The 21,605-nt window shown below is 43.6% G+C and overlaps 1 protein-coding gene across 2 annotated transcripts in view; it reads left to right on the top strand.

Moving 5' to 3' along the window:
* The first annotated feature begins 8,843 nt into the window (after positions 1 to 8,843).
* LOC112215285 (glucose-fructose oxidoreductase domain-containing protein 1) overlaps positions 8,844 to 21,605 on the top strand; it is a 38,426-nt gene continuing 25,664 nt past the window's right edge. Inside the window, exons 1-2 of one of the 2 annotated variants that reach the window (XM_024374205.2) lie at positions 9,516 to 9,634; positions 18,631 to 18,702. Coding sequence is in view for 1 of the 2 variants with exons in the window: in XM_024374203.2 (XP_024229971.1) it covers positions 9,382 to 9,634 (253 nt within the window). In the remaining variant the exon portion in view is untranslated. Of the gene's footprint in view, positions 9,635 to 18,630; positions 18,703 to 21,605 lie in introns of both variants that reach the window. The other variant, XM_024374203.2, reaches the window with a different exon arrangement.

The raw sequence follows: 21,605 nt of genomic DNA, 5'->3' as shown, positions 1-21,605 counted from the left end.
GTTTCCTCATTTGGGAACCTATTGTTAAAAAAAAAATGCTTTCTCCTCTTAAAAAATGTGTCTATCCACACTTGCTGTCGCTTCATTAACTAAACAATTGCTAGAGCACCTACCAATCTGTTACATCCTGTCTGTTCTGTCATCACTCCAATCATTTGCTGAACATTTTCAATGACAGAGTGCCTTCGGAAAGTATAAAGACCCTCTTGACTTGTTCCACATTTTGTTAGGTTACAGCCTCAATCTAAAATGTATTTAAACAGTTTTTTTTCCATCGATCTACACACACAATATCCCTATAATGACAAAGCAAAAACTTTTTTATAAATGTTTGCTAATTTATCAAAACAAAAAACAAAACTGAAATATCACATTTACATTCAGTGGCAAGAGAAAGTATGTGAACCCTTTGGAATTATCTGGATCTCTGCAGAAATTGGTCATAAAATTAGTCACAACAACAAACACAGTCTGCTTAAACTAATAACACACAAATTATTGTATTCAATATAGACAAGAAAAATACATAATTTAAACATTCACAGTGCAGGTTGGAAAAAGAATTTGAACCACTAGGCTAATGATTTCTCCAAAAGCTAATTGGAGTCAGAAGTCCGCTAACCTGGAGTCCAATCAATGAGACGAGATTGGTGATGTTGGTTAGAGCTGCCCTATTAAAAAAAACACACAATTTGAGTTTGCTATTCACACAAAGCATTGCCTGATGTGAACCAGAGATCTCAGAATTAAGAATTAAGAATTGTTGACTTGCATAAATCTGGAAAGGGTTACAAAAGTATCTCTAAAAGCCTTGATGTTCATCAGTCCACAGTAAGACAAATTGTCTATAAAGACAATTGAGAAAGTTCGGCACAGTTACTACTCACCCTAGGATTGGCCGTCCTGCAAAGATGACTGCAAGAGCACAGCGCAGAATACTCAATGAGGTTAAGAAGTATCTTAGTGTCAGCTAAATACTTATAGAAATCTCTGGAACATGCTACCATCTCTGTTGACGAGTCTACGATACGTAAAACACTAAACAAGACACAGATTAGATCCGATCTACTTCCGGCGCCGACAGAGATGGCCGCCTCGCTTCGCGTTCCTAGGAAACTATGCAGTTTTTTGTTTTTTTACGTGTTATTTCTTACACTAGTACCCCAGGTCATCTTAGGTTTCTTTACATACAGCCGAGAAGAACTACTGAATATAAGATCAGCGTCAACTCACCATCAGTACGACCAAGAATATGTTTTTCGCGATGCGGATCCTGTGTTCTGCCTTACAACCAGTGTAACCGAGTGGATCACATGCAGCGACCAAAAAAAAAAAAAAAAACTCAGAAAAAGAGGGAAACGAAGCGGTCTTCTGGTCAGACTCCGGAGACGGGCACATCTTGCACCACTCCCTAGCATTCTTCTTGCCAATGTCCAGTCTCTTGACAACAAGGTTGATGAAATCCGAGCAAGGGTAGCATTCCAGAGGGACATCAGAGACTGTAACGTTCTTTGCTTCACGGAAACATGGCTAACTGGAGAGACGCAATCTGAAGCGGTGCAGCCAGCGGGTTTCTCCACGCATCGCGCCGACAGAAACAAACATCTTTCTGGTAAGAAGAGGGGCGGGGGCGTATGTCTTATGGCCAACGTGACATGGTGTGATGAAAGAAACATACAGGAACTCAAATCCTTCTGTTCACCTGATTTAGAATTCCTCACAATCAAATGTAGACCGCATTATCTACCAAGAGAATTCTCTTCGATTATAATCACAGCCGTATATATCCCCCCCCAAGCAGACACATCGATGGCTCTGAACGAACTTTATTTAACTCTCTGCAAACTGGAAACGATTTATCCGGAGGCTGCATTCATTGTAGCTGGGGATTTTAACAAGGCTAATCTGAAAACAAGACTCCCTAAATTTTATCAGCATATCGATTGCGCAACCAGGGGTGGAAAGACCCTGGATCATTGTTACTCTAACTTCCGCGACGCATATAAGGCCCTGCCCCGCCCCCTTTCGGAAAAGCTGACCACGACTCCATTTTGTTGATCCCTGCCTACAGACAGAAACTAAAACAAGAAGCTCCCACGCTGAGGTCTGTCCAACGCTGGTCCGACCAAGCTGACTCCACACTCCAAGACTGCTTCCATCACGTGGACTGGGAGATGTTTCGTATTGCGTCAGACAACAACATTGACGAATACGCTGATACGGTGTGCGAGTTCATTAGAACGTGCGTTGAAGATGTCGTTCCCATAGCAACGATTAAAACATTCCCTAACCAGAAACCGTGGATTGATGGCAGCATTCGTGTGAAACTGAAGGCACGAACCACTGCTTTTAATCAGGGCAAGGTGTCTGGTAACATGACTGAATACAAACAGTGCAGCTATTCCCTCCGCAAGGCTATCAAACAAGCTAAGCGCCAGTACAGAGACAAAGTAGAATCTCAATTCAACGGCTCAGACACAAGAGGTATGTGGCAGGGTCTACAGTCAATCACGGACTACAGGAAGAAACCCAGCCCAGTCACGGACCAGGATGTCTTGCTCCCAGGCAGACTAAATAACTTTTTGCCTGCTTTGAGGACAATACAGTGCCACTGACACGGCCTGCAACGGAAACATGCGGTCTCTCCTTCACTGCAGCCGAAGTGAGTAAGACATTTAAACGTGTTAACCCTCGCAAGGCTGCAGGCCCAGACGGCATCCCCAGCCGCGCCCTCAGAGCATGCGCAGACCAGCTGGCCGGTGTGTTTACGGACATATTCAATCAATCCCTATACCAGTCTGCTGTTCCCACATGCTTCAAGAGGGCCACCATTGTTCCTGTTCCCAAGAAAGCTAAGGTAACTGAGCTAAACGACTACCGCCCGTAGCACTCACATCCGTCATCATGAAGTGCTTTGAGAGACTAGTCAAGGACCATATCACCTCCACCCTACCTGACACCCTTGACCCACTCCAATTTGCTTACCGCCCAAATAGGTCCACAGACGATGCAATCTCAACCACACTGCACACTGCCCTAACCCATCTGGACAAGAGGAATACCTATGTGAGAATGCTGTTCATCGACTACAGCTCGGCATTCAACACCATAGTACCCTCCAAGCTCGTCATCAAGCTCGAGACCCTGGGTCTCGACCCCGCCCTGTGCAACTGGGTACTGGACTTCCTGACGGGCCGCCCCCAGGTGGTGAGGGTAGGCAACAACATCTCCTCCCCGCTGATCCTCAACACTGGGGCCCCACAAGGGTGCGTTCTGAGCCCTCTCCTGTACTCCCTGTTCACCCACGACTGCGTGGCCATGCACGCCTCCAACTCAATCATCAAGTTTGCGGACGACACAACAGTGGTAGGCTTGATTACCAACAACGACGAGACGGCCTACAGGGAGGAGGTGAGGGCCCTCGGAGTGTGGTGTCAGGAAAATAACCTCACACTCAACGTCAACAAAACTAAGGAGATGATTGTGGACTTCAGGAAACAGCAGAGGGAACACCCCCCCATCCACATCGATGGAACAGTAGTGGAGAGGGTAGCAAGTTTTAAGTTCCTCGGCATACACATCACAGACAAACTGAATTGGTCCACTCACACAGACAGCATCGTGAGGAAGGCGCAGCAGTGCCTCTTCAACCTCAGGAGGCTGAAGAAATTTGGCTTGTCACCAAAAGCACTCACAAACTTCTACAGATGCACAATCGAGAGCATCCTGGCGGGCTGTATCACCGCCTGGTATGGCAACTGCACCGCCCTCAACCGTAAGGCTCTCCAGAGGGTAGTGAGGTCTGCACAACGCATCACCGGGGGCAAACTACCTGCCCTCCAGGACACCTACACCACCCGATGCTACAGGAAGGCCATAAAGATCATCAAGGACATCAACCACCCGAGCCACTGCCTGTTCACCCCGCTGCCATCCAGAAGGCGAGGTCAGTACAGGTGCATCAAAGCTGGGACCGAGAGACTGAAAAACAGCTTCTATCTCAAGGCCATCAGACTGTTAAACAGCCACCACTAACATTGAGTGGCTACTGCCAACACACTGTCAATGACACTGACTCTACTCCAGCCACTTTAATCATGGGAATTGATGGGAAATGATGTAAATATATCACTAGCCACTTTAAACAATGCTACCTTATATAATGTTACTTACCCTACATTGTTCATCTCATATGCATACGTTGATACTGTACTCTATATCATCGACTGCATCCTTATGTAATACATGTATCACTAGCCACTTTAACTATGCCACTTGGTTTACATACTTATCTCATATGTATATACTGTACTCGATATCATCTACTGTATCTTGCCTATGCTGCTCTGTACCATCACTCATTCATATATCCTTATGTACATATTCTTTATCCCCTTACACTGTGTATAAGACAGTAGTTTTTTTTGGAATTGTTAGTTAGATTACTTGCTCGTTATTACTGCATTGTCGGAACTAGAAGCACAAGCATTTCGCTACACTCGCATTAACATCTGCTAACCATGTGTATGTGACAAATACAATTTGATTTGATTTGATTTTGAATGGTGTTCATGGGAGGACACCACAGAAGAAGCCACTGCTGTCCAAAAAAAAACATTGCTGCACGTCTGAAGTTTGCAAAAGAGCATCTGGACGTTCCACAGCGCTATTGGCAAAATATTCTGTGGACAGATGAAACTTAAGTTGAGTTGTTTGGAAAGAACACACAACACTAAGTGTGGAGAAAAAATGGCACAGCACACCAACATCAATCCCTCGTCCCAACTGTAAAGTATGGTGGAGGGAGCATCATGGTTTGGTGCTGCTTTTCTGCCTCAGGGCCTGGACAGCTTGCTATCATCGACAAAAAAAAATTATCAAGACATTTTTCAGGAGAATGTAAGGCTATCAGTCCGCCAATTTGAAACTCAACAGAAGTTGGGTGATGCAACAGGACAATGACCCAAAACACAGAAGTAAATCAACAACAGAATGGCTTCATCAGAAGAAAATACGCCTTTTGGAGTGGACCAGTCAGAGTCCTGACGTCAACCCGATTTGAGATGCTATGGCATGACCTCAGGACAGCGGTTCACACCAGACATCCCAAGAATATTGCTGAACTGAAGCAGTTTTGTAAAGAGGAATGGTCCAAAATTCCTCCTGACCGTTGTGCAGGTCTGATCCGCAACTACAGAAAATGTTTGGTTGAGGTTATTTCTGCCAAAGTAGGGTCAACCTGTTATTAAAACCAAAGGTTCACATACTTTCCCCACCCTGCACTGTGAATGTTTACGCAGTGTGTTCAATAAAGACATGAAAGTGTAGAATTGTTTGTTTTTAGTTTAAGCAGAGTATTTGTCTGTTGTGACTTAGATGAAGATCAGATCAAATTTCCTGACCAATTTATGCAGAAATACAGGTAATTCCAAAGGGTTCACATACTTTTTCTTGCCAATGTAAGTCTTCAGACCCTTTACTCAGTACTTTGTTGAAGCATCTTTGGCAGTGATTACAGTCTTGAGTCTTTTTGGGTATGAGTTTTGGGTATGAGTCTTTTTGGGTAGGAGTTTCTCTCATTCTTCTCTGCAGATCCTTAAGCTCTGTCAGGTTTGATGGGGAGCGTTGCTGCACAGCTATTTTCAGGTCTCTCCAGATATGTTAGATCGGGTTCAAGTCTGGGCTCTGGCTGGGCCACTCAAGGACATTCAGAGACTTGTCCCGAAGCCACTTGTGCGTTGTCTTGGCTGTGTACTTAGGGTCATTGTCCTGTTGGAAGGTGAATCTTCGCCCCAGTCTGAAGTCCTGAGTGCTCTGGAGCAGGTTTTCATCAAGTATCTCTCTGTACTTTGATCTGTTCTGCTATGCCTCAATCCTGACTAGTCTCCCAGTTCCTGCCCCTGAAAAACATCCCCACAGAATGTTGCTGCCCCCATCATGCTTCACCGTAAGGATGGTGCCAGGTTTCCTCCAGACGAGACACTTGGCATTCAGGCCAGAGTTAATCTTGTTTCTCATGGTCTGAGAGTCTTTAGGTGCCTTTTGACAAACTCTAGGTGGGCTGTCGTGCTGTTTACTGAGGCGTGGCTTCCGTCTGGTCACTACCATAAAGGCCTGATTGGTAGAGTGCTGCAGAGATGGTTATCCTTCTAGAAGCTTCTCCCGTCTCCACAGAGTAACTCTGGAGCTCTGTCAGAGTGACTATCAGGTTCTTGGTCACCTCCCCGACCAAGGCCCTTCTCCCCCGATTGCTCAGTTTGGCCGAGCAGCCAGCTTTAGGAAGAGTCTTGGTGGTTCCAAACTTATTCCGTTTAAGAATGATGGAGGCCACTGTGTTCTTGGGGACCTTCAATGCTGCAGAAATGTTTTGATACCCTTCCCCAGATCTGTGCCTCGACACAATCCTGTCTCTGAGCTCTACGGACAATTCCTTTGACCTCATGGCTTGGTTTTTACTCTGACATGCACTGTCAACTATGGGACCTTTATATAGACAGGTGAGTGCCTTTCCAAATCATGTCCAATCAATTTAATTTACCACAGGTGAACTCCAATCAAGTTGTAGAAACATCTCAAGGATGATAAATGGAAACAGGATGCACCTGAACTCAATTTCGAGTCTCATAACAAAGGATCTGAATACTTATGTAAATACATTTCATTTTATACATTTGCAAAAATCTTTTCACTTTGTCATTTTGGGGTATTGTGTGTAGATTGCTGAGGATTCTTTTTAAAATCCATTTTAGAATAAGTCTGTAACATCAAGGGGTCTGAATACTTCCCGAAGGCACTGTATGTGAGGCTACTTTAGACTCAGTGACACCAGTTAAAACCAAGATTAAACTGTCTGCCATGAGTCTCACCCTGGTTAAATGACCACACTCGTGCCTTAAAAAGTCAACTTAGAAAGGCTGAACGTAAATAGAAGGCCTGCAAACTTCCAGTATTCTATGAAATAATGAGGAATCTGATGATCAATTTCACTGCTGCGATTAAAGATGCAAGAGGGAACTAAATTCTCTACCCTAATTCTGAGAAATTCCACAAATCAGAAATTATTTTTAAAACAATTGAGTGTTGTTGGTGCCCCCCATATATACTATATGGAACATTATTCATTTGAAAATCCCCAATAAAAACATGCTATCGGATATTTCAGCACTCTGAAGGAGTTGACGTTAAACATCAGCACCATCAGATTTTTGTTTACGGAGTTGACAAAAATTGAATTATTCTTCATTAAAGTGGTATACACAGTAACAATTTCGTTTTTCCTCCATTTATGACTCGAAAACCTAATTAAATGTAACATGTGAACCCAAATTAATATTATATGAGGCCGATGGAGTTTACTGTTTATGGTTGTAGTCATGGTGATTCCAATATTGTTTGTTTAAATCTATCAACAGTATTAGTATGGTATAGCTGACTTTGCTCATTCCTGATTAATTTAGGATTTTAGACAAAAATGACACTGTTGACCACATCTCCTTACACATCTTTTAGGAATCACAGTTTTGAGAGAAATGCTCTTTAATGTCAGAGTGCTACACAATATAATTGTTCAGTTAATATCCATTATTGGTTATACATTTTTTTTTAATCGTTTGAAATTGGGTTCCTTTCATCTGCACAAGAGCAGACATGTAAATAAATAATATTTCAAATATTTAAACAATTTACACAACAAATATTTTCCCTCGTAAAATTCCCCGAAATGTGCAAATAAAATATCTGACCTAAATTCCCGATACGCTACACATTTTGCCATGAGGCTGATTTTGTTTTTGCCGTTTTAAAGCTAATGTCATGCCATTCTAAACATTTATTTAATGGCTTATGACGTGTTCATCTATCTGGGGGCAAAGATCATTCGGTCACTCATCTGTAGATTTTTTTTTGTATTTGTATTGCATGCGTTTAGTTCAGTTTCCCAAATATGTCTGCTACATAGGCATAGTATATATATATCTATACCCGAGTTCTGCGCTGGCCCGTTGCTCTCGGTGTATCCATTCTAGCTCAGTGGGTGTATCAAACAATAGGTCTGTATGGCAGAGGGAGACACATTCATAACTAGAGTGTAGAGGCCTGCGCGCCGTCCTGCAATAGATGGATGGAGCCCTATCTGTGCCAAAGCCCACCTTTTGATACCATGGAATCTGTGTTTCGTCAACATAGCCACGCAGCACACTGAACATCCCCTGTGCCGTTTCATGCTCGGGAATCGTGAGACAGAACAATATGTCCTCTTGAATAGCATACCACAACATGTAGCGAACCAAAGTCAATGCATCTCGGCCCTCACAGCTAACGTCTATTTGGTGAGCATTCGGTGGGGAGTTTGAGTCGTTCAGTCAGTTTCCTCTTGATTGCTAGCTATAGCATACCTTTTTTTGTTTCACAGAGTTATCTGACAACGGTATTGATGCGAGTTTTTGGGTCTCTGCCACCCCACACATTAGTTGCATGATATCAATTGAGGCCGGTAATATTAAAATCTCTGCAATAAATAGTGGTTTCAGAGCGCAGCGGGCTTTAGCCATTCACGGTGGGAAGGATTCAAGTGCGGCATTTCCCTTGATCTAAGGACGCTCTCTGGTTGAAATTTTAACTTTTAGATTTGAATAATTTTTATTTAGATTTAAGGTTAAGCATATTACAATGATTGAGAGAAATACGATATAATTTATTTTTATTTCAAAATAAATTACCAGGATTTTGAAAATTCTCCCTCGACCCCATTTTCATATCAGGCGTACCCACATGGGGTCGCGACCCCTAGTTTTGTAAGGGCTGCACAATGTTGAGCGTTACATTCATGCCAGGAACGAGAGGGTTAAAACGGGGAGGGGATCATGCTGGGAGGCTGACGTATCGAGCACAGTCGGTGGATAACTGGGTTGCAACATCAATAACAATCGGTATAATAACGCTGGCTCATCGGCGTTGCATGCGTTTAAATACAGGAATCCCCCAGGCTTATTGAATGCGATTGGTATGCATTTTCACAACCCTAGTAGAGCACTACAAAGAGGAAATTCTGACTCATATTCGTGGTTTCGTTATCTGTAACGAGGGCGTTACAGGAAAGATGCCTTGTCCATCGGTGAGTGCGGTGCGCGATCGCAGATGATAAAGAACGGTGCATCTGAATTTTGATATGTAGATATAACACACGGCTTATCGTGTTATAGTTGGAATAACGGTGTATAGGAAAATATCTATGACAAATGGAGTAGAACAGATGCTAAAATGCGAGGTGCCCGGTCTATCTGCGCAGGTGGATCACCAACCTGATGTTAACAATCGCGTTTCTCCCCGCGTCTGCCGGGTGGGTATGCTGTGAAGCTGGTTGTGAATACCGGGACTCGAGTCATGCTTCCCGGGGTCGGCGTGTTTGGCACCAGCTTGACCACGCGGGTGATTATCCCGCTTTTGAAGAACGAAGGATTCGCCGTCAAGGCTCTATGGGGACGGACTCAGGAGGAAGCCGAGGAGCTGGCCAAAGAAATGAACGTACCGTTTTATACCAATAGAATCGACGACGTTTTGCTGCATCAGGATGTGGATTTGGTGTGTATCAACCTACCTCCACCTTTAACGCGGCAGATTGCTGTCAAAACATTAGGTGAGTCGTGGTGAAGAAATGGGATGATGTGACATGAGCGAAATTGCCTTTGGGAAATCAATAGAGAATACTTAAATCACAGTTTATTACAAAATTGAAATGTATTATTCTCAATGAACAGGGGTGTAGTAAGGTAGACCATTTGCGTAGAAGAGTTGGCCTGTTTGATGTGAACATAGAAAGGTGTGGCTTTCTTTCCCAATCAACTGCAATATTTTGTATTTTGGGGGGCAGTGTGGTGTAAAATAAATATATATATTGCAGTTGATTGGGAAAGAATGCCACACCTTTCTATGTTCACATCAAACAGGCCAACTCTTCTTTGCAAATAGCCTACCTTACTTACACCCCTGTTCATTGAGAATAATACATTCCAATGTTGTTATAAACTGTGATTTAAGTATTCTCTATTGATTCTCTAATGCTGTAAAAAAAATATATTAAAAAATCAGCTGCAATCTGAATGAAAATCAAAATGCACAGCTGCTACTTCTGTGTAATCCACCCCTTTCATACAGAAGGGTTTCTCCAGCACTAACCCAGATAGTCAGGGTCTTGTCTCATGTTGGCCTACATTGAAGGGTTGGGTGGGCTACACCACACTGTCCAGTATCCATTACACCCCTGGATCCAAATGTATTTTTATGAAGGATTGTCATTGGCTGCTGCCTTGGGAACACACAACAACAGCCCGAGTCTCAACAGGGAAGTAGAACAGAGGGATGGGAAGATTAGTAGCTCATCGAGACCATCCCCCACAACATGAACCAGTTAACATCTACTAGAGCAGGAACTTTTGAAAATTTAATTGTTACATCATTCTGACACAGATCCCTGTCTGACTATCGACCTCTCTAGACCATGTGATAATGGATACGTCAGACGGACGGACTGACACACACACGCATATGTCCAGTGGCGATGATCATATAGGAAATAACCCTGAGTAGTATTCATGGTTCATATCCTGACACGGGGACCTGGCACAGGGAGTCTCAAGGAGGACCCCGAGCTGGCTGACCCAACAGAGAGGAAAGATACGTCACTATGGCAACATTACAGAAGATGACACCCTCGTAATAAGTAGCCTTACTCTCTGGGTTGCTGGGAGCTGTGGCCTTGTTACATCAGCAGAGACTGAGTATAGTTAGCATATGGGTCAGACTCAGCAGATGGGAAGTCACGGTCTTAAAGGAGGAGTTCAACAGGGTACTCCCACTGGTACTACTATGTTGTTATTGTACTTCTGACAGGTTTACTGCACAGGTGGGCCAGTGTGTTCCTGACACTTAATTTATCTTTCTTTCCATTGTAAATCTCTCTGGATAAGAGTGTCTGCTAAATTACTCAAATGGTAATGGGATGTCAACTCTTCCTAACCGGGAAGGCATAGGCATGTGCCCAGACCAATATATTTGGTTATCAGTGAGTGCCGATTTACATTTTGACTTTTTAATTTATCTTTCTTTGCACTGTTGCCCAATCAGCGGCAGCAGGTGACAGCAACACCAGATAACATCAGCCTCAAGGACACCGCAGTGGTAGAGCTGGATGGGTCGTGGAAGTTCGTTAACCTAATGTCATACCAGACCCTGTTTGACAAGAATAACCACAGCACGGACGCTACGGAGCTGAGAGGTCAATGTGTCATCACTGTGACTTTGAGTAAATTCATAGTGCTGATTTTGTTACAGGAGTGTCGGTATGCATGGCGATGATCTCTGTCATAACTTGAATTTTACTCTGGCGTGCAGTGTACTGTCCCCAACAGTGACCGTTCCCTCAGAGTCAACATGTCCTCTAGCTTCTAATCTTACACAGTTGTCTTTAGAAGAGCCCCCTGTTCATTTCCCCACTCCTGCTTTGTTTTGGTTAATGTAGTGATGGTGTTATCAGACGAGAAAGGAAAGCCTCAGTTTATTTCATGACTGGACTAATGTGAATGAATCGGAATGTGTGCGAGCACAACTTCTAGGAATTTGTTCCATTTATATCTCTGGTGACTGTCCTCACGCGTTATCTCCCCATCTGAACAGGTACAGACACTTTGCATTATTTTACATTGTCGTGTCTCGAGTTGGGATGCAGGCCTGTATGGAAATGTTGGAGCTGGCTACATAGTTTAGGATGTCAACCTGGAACGCTGTAGCCCCGCCTCTCCGTTGTGTGTCAGAAGCATTCTTTTTAGCTCGCTCTCTCACTCTCTGACGTGAGGAGGGCGAGGGTCAAGATACTGGTACTGTGACAGCGGCCCATTATGGCTCAGGAAAGTGCTGGCTTGGAATAGTTGGCAGTGGAATACAAAACTATTTCCCCTTTGGGAATGTGCACTTGGAATGCATTTGCCAACACAGTCCAACCCAAACCAGAGGGCCTGACTTTGGGCATTGAACCAAACCAAGTAAACCAGGCTAAAACATTAGCATGAGCCCAGTGTTTTTCCCCTAGCAACTGCTATTGTTATGCAGTTTTACCTTTCAGTGTAACAATCTTAGTCACATTACAGCCAACTGGTATATCCAGCCAGGCCACATCGCTTCTTCAATAGTGATTTTTATTGTTAGGGTTTTCACCCTCCTCCTTCCTACTATAGCATTCTGTTGACGCAGAGAGTCTGATACATTTCTCAGGGAATTGGCTCTTTGGCAAGCAAGTGTGCCTGTTGCAATTAGTATCTTGTCTCCCAGTCTGCGTTTTTAAAGAAGGACTCGTGCGAGCGACTAGCATTTCTTGGCCGGCGACCATATGAAAGTGCGTTTTCAGGCTGTTGAGGATTAGAAGCTCCTTTTGCTAATTCCATTTTTTTACCGGAATACATTTAGCGTTTCTGATCCACTCCGGCCCAAATAACATCCCATTTTGCTTCTGTGATGTTCGAGCGAGGCAATAGAGGCACAAGAGGAAAAAGAGCAGATTCCTTCTAGCGTATGGTTTACTACATTCATACAATCAGAGACTCTGAAAGAGGTTCACACATGTCATTCTGGGAGAAAAATGAACAGCCAGAACACAAAGCCAAGTAGTGAAACCACAGTGTGTGAACGTTGTACAATAATTAGACTACAGACAACATTTGTCAGTGCTATCGGTCTGTCAGTCTCTTCTAACTATGGCATGTCAATCAAATCAAATCAAATCAAATTTTATTTGTCACATACACATGGTTAGCAGATGTTAATGCGAGTGTAGCGAAATGCTTGTGCTTCTAGTTCCGACAATGCAGTAATAACGAACAAGTAAATCTAACTAACAATTCCAAAAAAACTACTGTCTTATACACAGTGTAAGGGGATAAAGAATATGTACATAAGGATATATGAATGAGTGATGGTACAGAGCAGCATAGGCAAGATACAGTAGATGATATCGAGTACAGTATATACATATGAGATGAGTATGTAAACCAAGTGGCATAGTTAAAGTGGCTAGTGATACATGTATTACATAAGGATGCAGTCGATGATATAGAGTACAGTATCTACGTATGCATATGAGATGAATAATGTAGGGTAAGTAACATTATATAAGGTAGCATTGTTTAAAGTGGCTAGTGATATATTTACATCATTTCCCATCAATTCCCATTATTAAAGTGGCTGGAGTAGAGTCAGTGTCATTGACAGTGTGTTGGCAGTAGCCACTCAATGTTAGTGGTGGCTGTTTAACAGTCTGATGGCCTTGAGATAGAAGCTGTTTTTCAGTCTCTCGGTCCCAGCTTTGATGCACCTGTACTGACCTCGCCTTCTGGATGACAGCGAGGTGAACAGGCAGTGGCTCGGGTGGTTGATGTCCTTGATGATCTTTATGGCCTTCCTGTAGCATCAGGTGGTGTAGGTGTCCTGGAGGGCAGGTAGTTTGCCCCCGGTGATGCGTTGTGCAGACCTCACTACCCTCTGGAGAGCCTTACGGTTGAGGGTGGTGCAGTTGCCATACCAGGCGGTGATACAGCCCGCCAGGATGCTCTCGATTGTGCATCTGTAGAAGTTTGTGAGTGCTTTTGGTGACAAGCCGAATTTCTTCAGCCTCCTGAGGTTGAAGAGGCGCTGCTGCGCCTTCCTCACGATGCTGTCTGTGTGAGTGGACCAATTCAATTTGTCTGTGATGTGTATGCCGAGGAACTTAAAACTTGCTACCCTCTCCACTACTGTCCCATCGATGTGGATGGGGGGGTGTTCCCTCTGCTGTTTCCTGAAGTCCACAATCATCTCCTTAGTTTTGTTGACGTTGAGTGTGAGGTTTATCAGTGTCTGTTTTTATAGAGTGCTTACACCCACTATGAAGTTAATTCAGGGGAACAGAAACCTTGTGGAGATGTGATCGGTGAGGTGAATTAGTTGGACCTGAGAGGGAGGTTAAAAACCTAGTCTTCTCCACATTTAATTTTCCTTTAAACCTATTCACACTTTTCATATCAGTGCATGCAAAGGAGAGGAGACTAGGAGAAGAAGCCACGTTAGACTAATGAGATGCACCCTACAGCCTCTTTCGTTTAATGAGACTCACCCTACAGCCTCTGCTCTCTGGCTCAGTGCTGGATCTATGATGCAACTAAGCTTTACAGCACCGCGTAAGCCTTCCTGCGGTCCTCAGCCTGGCCCTGGCATCAGTGGCCGGGCTATCAGGTAACAGGTCAGCGTCCTCTGAAGCTGAACCGACAGACACTTCCTGATCCCCGCTGACTGTAGGAGGCCGCTAAATATAGAAGAAGCCCAGGAGGAGCTACAGGGGTGCAGCGGTACTAATCATGTCCCGTTGAAAAGGGGCAAGTAGGCCTCCCTTTGCTTGAACACTGACACCCACACGCTAGACTTCTGATACACCTGGTACCTACCCAACTCTGCCTGGATTGGATATCATCATGCCCCCTGCAGTTGCTTCACGTGCGTGTAAGTTACACTAGCTGCAACTGGCTAACCTCTGTGACACTTTGTGTGTGCCGCTGTCCTTTCCATGCCGAAAGCTTTCCTCTGGTGGATCTCATACCTATCAGGCTGTAGAGACGTCTGAAGGTGGTCTGTCTAGGGAGCTTGGTTATGGACTAGTCTGAAGGTGGTCTGTGCTAGGAAGCTTGGTTATAGACTAGTCTGAAGGTGGTCTGTGCTAGGGAGCTTGGTTATAGACTAGTCTGAAGGTGGTCTGTGCTAGGGAGCTTGGTTATAGACTAGTCTGAAGGTGGTCTGTCTAGGGAGCTTGGTTATAGACTAGTCTGAAGGTGGTCTGTCTAGGGAGCTTGGTTATAGACTAGTCTGAAGGTGGTCTGTCTAGGGAGCTTGGTTATAGACTAGTCTGAAGGTGGTCTGTCTAGGGAGCTTGGTTAAAGACTAGTCTGAAGGTGGTCTGTCTAGGGAGCTTGGTTATAGACTAGTCTGAAGGTGGTCTGTCTAGGGAGCTTGGTTATAGACTAGTCTGAAGGTGGTCTGTCTAGGGAGCTTGGTTATAAACTAGTCTGAAGGTGGTCTGTCTAGGGAGCTTGGTTATAGACTAGTCTGAAGGTGGTCTGTCTAGGGAGCTTGGTTATAAACTAGTCTGAAGGTGGTCTGTCTAGGGATCTTGGTTATAGACTAGTCTGAAGGTGGTCTGTCTAGGGAGCTTGGTTATAGACTAGTCTGAAGGTGGTCTGTCTAGGGAGCTTGGTTATAGACTAGTCTGAAGGTGGTCTGTATAGGGAGCAGCCGTCCACTAGAGCTGCCGTCCATGTGATCTCTTACTCTGAGAGAATGATGATGACCAGAATGTAAATCTGGTGTGATTAAGCTTCAGGGCAGCCAGAACATGTTGGTCTAGATGATCTACTAGTCTTCCATCCCTCTGTTCTAAGGTCCCTGTTGAGACTCAGGCTGTTGTTGTGTTCACAGTTTTCTGGGTAGCCAGGCGTATAGGAGACATAATGACAGTGTCATTCCCTTACTTCCTTGAATGGCAAAGCTTGTTTTTTTGTCGGGAGTTTACAGGCGGCCCTTCATGTTCACTCCTCCCAGGACAGCCATTTACATGCACAGCAGATTGGCCAGTGTTACCTAACATTTCTAGTGTTGATTCAGGTGTTACATTAACACTTGTTGGTGTAAAAAATAACCCAAGTGTTGTTGTTTAATAACCAGTGTTTAACCAAAACCACACCCATCATTATCATATTTCCCAAAATGCTCTATTGCAGGTAGATTTTTTTCAAAATGGTTTTGTTTTTATACATGGATTAATTAATCTTATGCTACTCAAATATAACATATGTTTTTCTAAACTAATCCTATCTGTTTTATTCCACCCATTACTGAAATTGTTGTTCCAGTTTAGGTAGTCTCACCCAACCCGGCAGTCATTCTGAATTCAGGTTATTGGTGAATGGCAGGGTAGCCTAGTGGTTAGAGCGTTGGACTAGTAACCGAAAGGTTGCAAGTTCAAATCCCCGAGCTGACAAGGTACAAATCTGTTGTTCTGCAGTTTAACCCACTGTTCCTAGGCTGTCATTGAAAATAAGAATTTGTTCTTAACTGACTTGCCTAGTAAAATAAAGGTAAAAATAAAAATGCCATATGTTGGATATCCCAACTAGCTGTATTCCATTAGGAACTTGACTTTGCAAGGCAGCATAATGTGACCTGCCTTCCTAAAAACCATGTGTTTCAAACCTAAGACCTCAAAATAAAGCCTTTTTTTAAAAATGCTTGTAACACGTTGAATAATTCAATGTTTACTGATAATATATGCACTTAGGATCTCACTTGGTGTGAAAGCCATAGGACAAAAAAGACTGCAAAAACCATGTCTCTTATCACTAACAAATACAGTCATGGGTGGTAACTCCACAATTCACCCGAAAGGCAAGGCATTCTGGGAAACATGTAACACTGGAGAATTTGTTGTTTGCTAATAGAAGCTGGAGTGGGAGAAAAAGGGCCTACTCTTGCGGTCCTGTGAAGTTGTCTATGTTGGAAAAACTGAATCTCAGAACAGGAGCTCTACCAGCCTACCTTCTCCCAGTACTGAAAAGTGAGCATTGCTCAAGTTAGGGGGAAGAGTTTACTCATGGAAACACGTCCATGTCTATGAAATGAGGGTCTGTTCTTTTGCTGTTCTGTGGCCCCACTTGTTAAAGTGTGTTTTGACAGTGCCAGAATGGCTACATTTGGCCATGCATGAAGCCTTATTTTGATGCTGCCGTTCATTATTTCTATTCATGTTGAGATACGCTGCGCTAACCATCTGTAATTGTGCCACTGATCCAAATATCCATCCAGGGATTTTCTACAGGATTGCCTTGTTGCCCAATAATGAATATGCTGACTGTTTGTGAGGACGTGATGTTCCTTTTAAGCAGAAGGGAAGTGTAGGCGTTTTCCCTAAACCACTCCTTCTAGGTGAGTTTCTAAATGGGGCTAGTCTTGTCTACACAAAGTACAGACTTGCAGCTACTGTACCAGTCAGTAAGAAACCAGGGATTACAGTATTTCTCTGCATACACTCATAGACACAGAACCTATTGTGACAAGCTATTGACACAGAACCTATTGTGACAAGCTATTGACACTGAACCTATTGTGACAAGCTATTGACACTTAACCTATTGTGACAAGCTATTGACACAGAACCTATTGAAAAATGATTTATTGCTGGTAGCTACAAACCCAAGCTAGTGCAGTGTTAGGTTTCCTACCTATCGTCATTGCCAGGGGGGGGGGACTTCCTTCTCAAATATCCTTTATGTGAGTTTGTAAGGGAGCAGCCACACTCGTGTTTCATAATTGGACGATGGGGACGAGAGACGGGAGGCAGGCCCACATTGAGGCAGTCCCGTGAGGGGACAGCAGATTTCACGACTACCCAAAGGTCCCCATCATTCATCTGCATTAGGAAAGGGTCTCTTAAGGTTTGGGCTGACGGTAACAGTAACCCAGAGGATCAGTTCAAAACATGCTATTAATAATGCAGCTATTGTGTTTTAATGCTAACGGGTGTTTGAAAGAAGAGACTTGTACTGTAAAAACGGTAAGGACATTTGCATCCCATGTAGCCGCAGGACATTTCTCACTTCCTGTGTGTGTGTGTGTGTGTGTGTGTGTGTTCACGCTCCAGTATTTGAGAGTATTCAAGTGCACCTTTTGCAGGGTGTCTTGCTAGCAGCAATGAGCAACAGGGGAAAAAGGAAGTTCCCTGCTATGGAGATGCTAATGCTGGCCACAGACACTATGGGCGGCTGTCGATGAGAGCCTATTGAGGGTGCAGCATCCGAAGGCTTAGTTAAGAACAATGCCTCAGTGCCATACCCCAAAACGTCCCTCCTGAGTGATGTGTAGTTGCATACCCTTTTATCTTGCTTCTAATCTCTCCAACACGTTTTCTTCCCGGCAACAATTTAAACACGCGTCTCCCTCCTGGTGAAGTCAGGCGTGTTTTCAACCTCAAAGAAAAATGACTTCACAGGAACAAAGACTCCAAGATCATTTTCTGATTTTCATTTCCTGACATTGTGGACATCTATCACTTAATTTTAATTAAATATTAGCTTTCTTTATTTAGGCATGGACTGCACTGAAATGTAGCTCTTAGCTGCCAATGTTGTACACCATGACGATAAACTAAACCTTGAATAAAAATGTACCTTTTTAATGATAATCGTGGAATTCTATTCATGGTATTCAGGGACAATATGCACTGACTCTTGACATTTCCCACATTCATCATAGCCATTGATGCTGCTTCACTTCACAATGTCTATTTTTTTAATCTCCAATCCTCCGTACTACCAACACATGGCAGGCACGAGGGCCCTACTCCATGAAGGGCTCAGTAATGAAGCAGTCCTACGCTCCGCTTCGTCCTCTAATATACTGTACACAGCAAGTCACTGTGTCATTCAGAGGGTACGCTGAATGGTCTGCAGAGTTTTTGTCTGCATAGCTCTAGGTCAGAATGAATTGTACGCCATAGGCATTCTAGACATTCTAGGAGAATGATGGCTGTGGCAGAATGTCAATTAAAATGTTTTTTTCTTACAGTATTCTGGGTTGGTCTGCATTGAAGTTGGATGGCAGAATTTGGACAGGAAGTAAATGAGTGATGCTTAAGAGGTAGGCCATTTCCTCGTATAGAGAACCCGAGCAGAGAGATGGTTAGGTTTTGTTGGAGTGTGTGGTGGTTGTTATGGCCCCTCTGATCTGTGACCTTTGGCACACCGGCACAGTAAAGGCCTCTGTGACCTTTGGAATACCAGCACGGTAAAGGCCTCTCTGCTCTGACCTTTGGCACACCGGGATGGTAAAGGTCTCTCTGTTGAACCCTGTGTGCTGAGAAATGGTTATAACTCATATCATCTGTTTGCTCATGTCAATAATCGTCTTCTGAACATGCTGTGCATATTTCATCGTGTTTATCTGACGTCTTGAGGCAGGAATCGCACAAATTATTAATTTTGGCATTCCTGTCAGCCACGCTTTTCTTTCACACAAACACTCCACTATCTGCTGAGTGGACCTAATATGCTCAGCCAAGGTATCTGCTGAGTGGACCCAATATGCTCAGCCAAGGTATCTGCTGAGTGGACCCAATATTTGTATTTATTTATTTATTTAACCTTTATTTAACCAGGTAGGCAAGTTGAGAACAAGTTCTCGTTTACAATTGCTACCTGGCCAAGATAAAGCAAAGCAGTTCGACACACAACGACACAGAGTTACACATGGAGTAAAGCAAACATACAGTCAATAATACAGTATAAACAAGTCTATATACGATGTGAGCAAATGAGGTGAGATAAGGGAGGTAAAGGCAAAAAAAGGCCATGGTGGCAAAGTAAATACAATATAGCAAGTAAAACACTGGAATGGTAGATTTGCAATGGAAGAAATGTGCAAAGTAGAAATAAAAATAATGGGGTGCAAAGGAGCAAAATAAATGAATTAATTAAATACAGTTGGGAAAGAGGTAGTTGTTTGGGCTAAATTATAGGTGGGCTATGTACAGGTGCAGTAATCTGTGAGCTGCTCTGACAGTTGGTGCTTAAAGCTAGTGAGGGAGATAAGTGTTTCCAGTTTCAGAGATTTTTGTAGTTCGTTCCAGTCATTGGCAGCAGAGAACTGGAAGGAGAGGCGGCCAAAGAAAGAATTGGTTTTGGGGGTGACTAGAGAGATATACAGTGCCTTGCGAAAGTATTCGGCCCCCTTGAACTTTGCAACCTTTTGCCACATTTCAGGCTTCAAACATAAAGATATAAAACTGTATTTTTTTGTGAAGAATCAACAACAAGTGGGACACAATCATGAAGTGGAACGACATTTATTGGATATTTCAAACTTTTTAACAAATCAAAAACTGAAAAACTGGGCGTGCAAAATTATTCAGCCCCCTTAAGTTAATACTTTGTAGCGCCACCTTTTGTTGCGATTACAGCTGTAAGTTGCATGTCTATCAGTTTTGCACATCGAGAGACTGAATTTTTTTCCCATTCCTCCTTGCAAAACAGCTCGAGCTCAGTGAGGTTGGATGGAGAGCATTTGTGAACAGCAGTTTTCAGTTCTTTCCACAGATTCTCGATTGGATTCAGGTCTGGACTTTGACTTGGCCATTCTAACACCTGGATATGTTTATTTTTGAACCATTCCATTGTAGATTTTGCTTTATGTTTTGGATCATTGTCTTGTTGGAAGACAAATCTCCGTCCCAGTCTCAGGGCTTTTGCAGACTCCATCAGGTTTTCTTCCAGAATGGTCCTGTATTTGGCTCCATCCATCTTCCCATCAATTTTAACCATCTTCCCTGTCCCTGCTGAAGAAAAGCAGGCCCAAACCATGATGCTGCCACCACCATGTTTGACAGTGGGTAGGGTGTGTTCAGGGTGATGAGCTGTGTTGCTTTTACGCCAAACATAACGTTTTGCATTGTTGCCAAAAAGTTCAATTTTGGTTTCATCTGACCAGAGCACCTTCTTCCACATGTTTGGTGTGTCTCCCAGGTGGCTTGTGGCAAACATTAAACAACACTTTTTATGGATATCTTTAAGAAATGGCTTTCTTCTTGCCACTCTTCCATAAAGGCCAGATTTGTGCAATATATGACTGATTGTTGTCCTATGGACAGAGTCTCCCACCTCAGCTGTAGATCTCTGCAGTTCATCCAGAGTGATCATGGGCCTCTTGGCTGCATCTCTGATCAGTCTTCTCCTTGTATGAGCTGAAAGTTTAGAGGGACGGCCAGGTCTTGGTAGATTTGCAGTGGTCTGATACTCCTTCCATTTCAATATTATCGCTTGCACAGTGCTCCTTGGGATGTTTAAAGCTTGGGAAATCTTTTTGTATCCAAATCCGGCTTTAAACTTCTTCACAACAGTATCTCGGACCTGCCTGGTGTGTTCCTTGTTCTTCATGATGCTCTCTGCGCTTTTAACGGACCTCTGAGACTATCACAGTGCAGGTGCATTTATACGGAGACTTGATTACACACAGGTGGATTGTATTTATCATCATTAGTCATTTAGGTCAACATTGGATCATTCAGAGATCCTCACTGAACTTCTGGAGAGAGTTTGCTGCACTGAAAGTAAAGGGGCTGAATAATTTTGCACACCCAATTTTTCAGTTTTTGATTTGTTAAAAAAGTTTGAAATATCCAATAAATGTCGTTCCACTTCATGATTGTGTCCCACTTGTTGTTGATTCTTCACAAAAAAATACAGTTTTACATCTTTATGTTTGAAGCCTGAAATGTGGCAAAAGTTCGCAAAGTTCAAGGGGGCCGAATACTTTCGCAAGGCACTGTACCTGCTGAAGCGTGTGCTACAGGTGGGAGATGCTATGGTGACCAGCGAGCTGAGATAAGGGGGGACTTTACCTAGCAGGGTCTTGTAGATGACATGGAGCCAGTGGGTTTGGCGACGAGTATGAAGCGAGGGTCAGGCAACAAGAGCGTACAGGTCGCAATGGTGGGTAGTATATGGGGCTTTGGTGACAAAACGGATTGCACTGTGATAGACTGCATC

Source organism: Oncorhynchus tshawytscha, linkage group LG16, assembly GCF_018296145.1.
Source record: "Oncorhynchus tshawytscha isolate Ot180627B linkage group LG16, Otsh_v2.0, whole genome shotgun sequence".
Lineage (NCBI taxonomy): Eukaryota > Metazoa > Chordata > Actinopteri > Salmoniformes > Salmonidae > Oncorhynchus > Oncorhynchus tshawytscha.
Note: the sequence above shows the minus strand (reverse complement) of the source record. Positions and strands in the feature narration are given on the sequence as shown.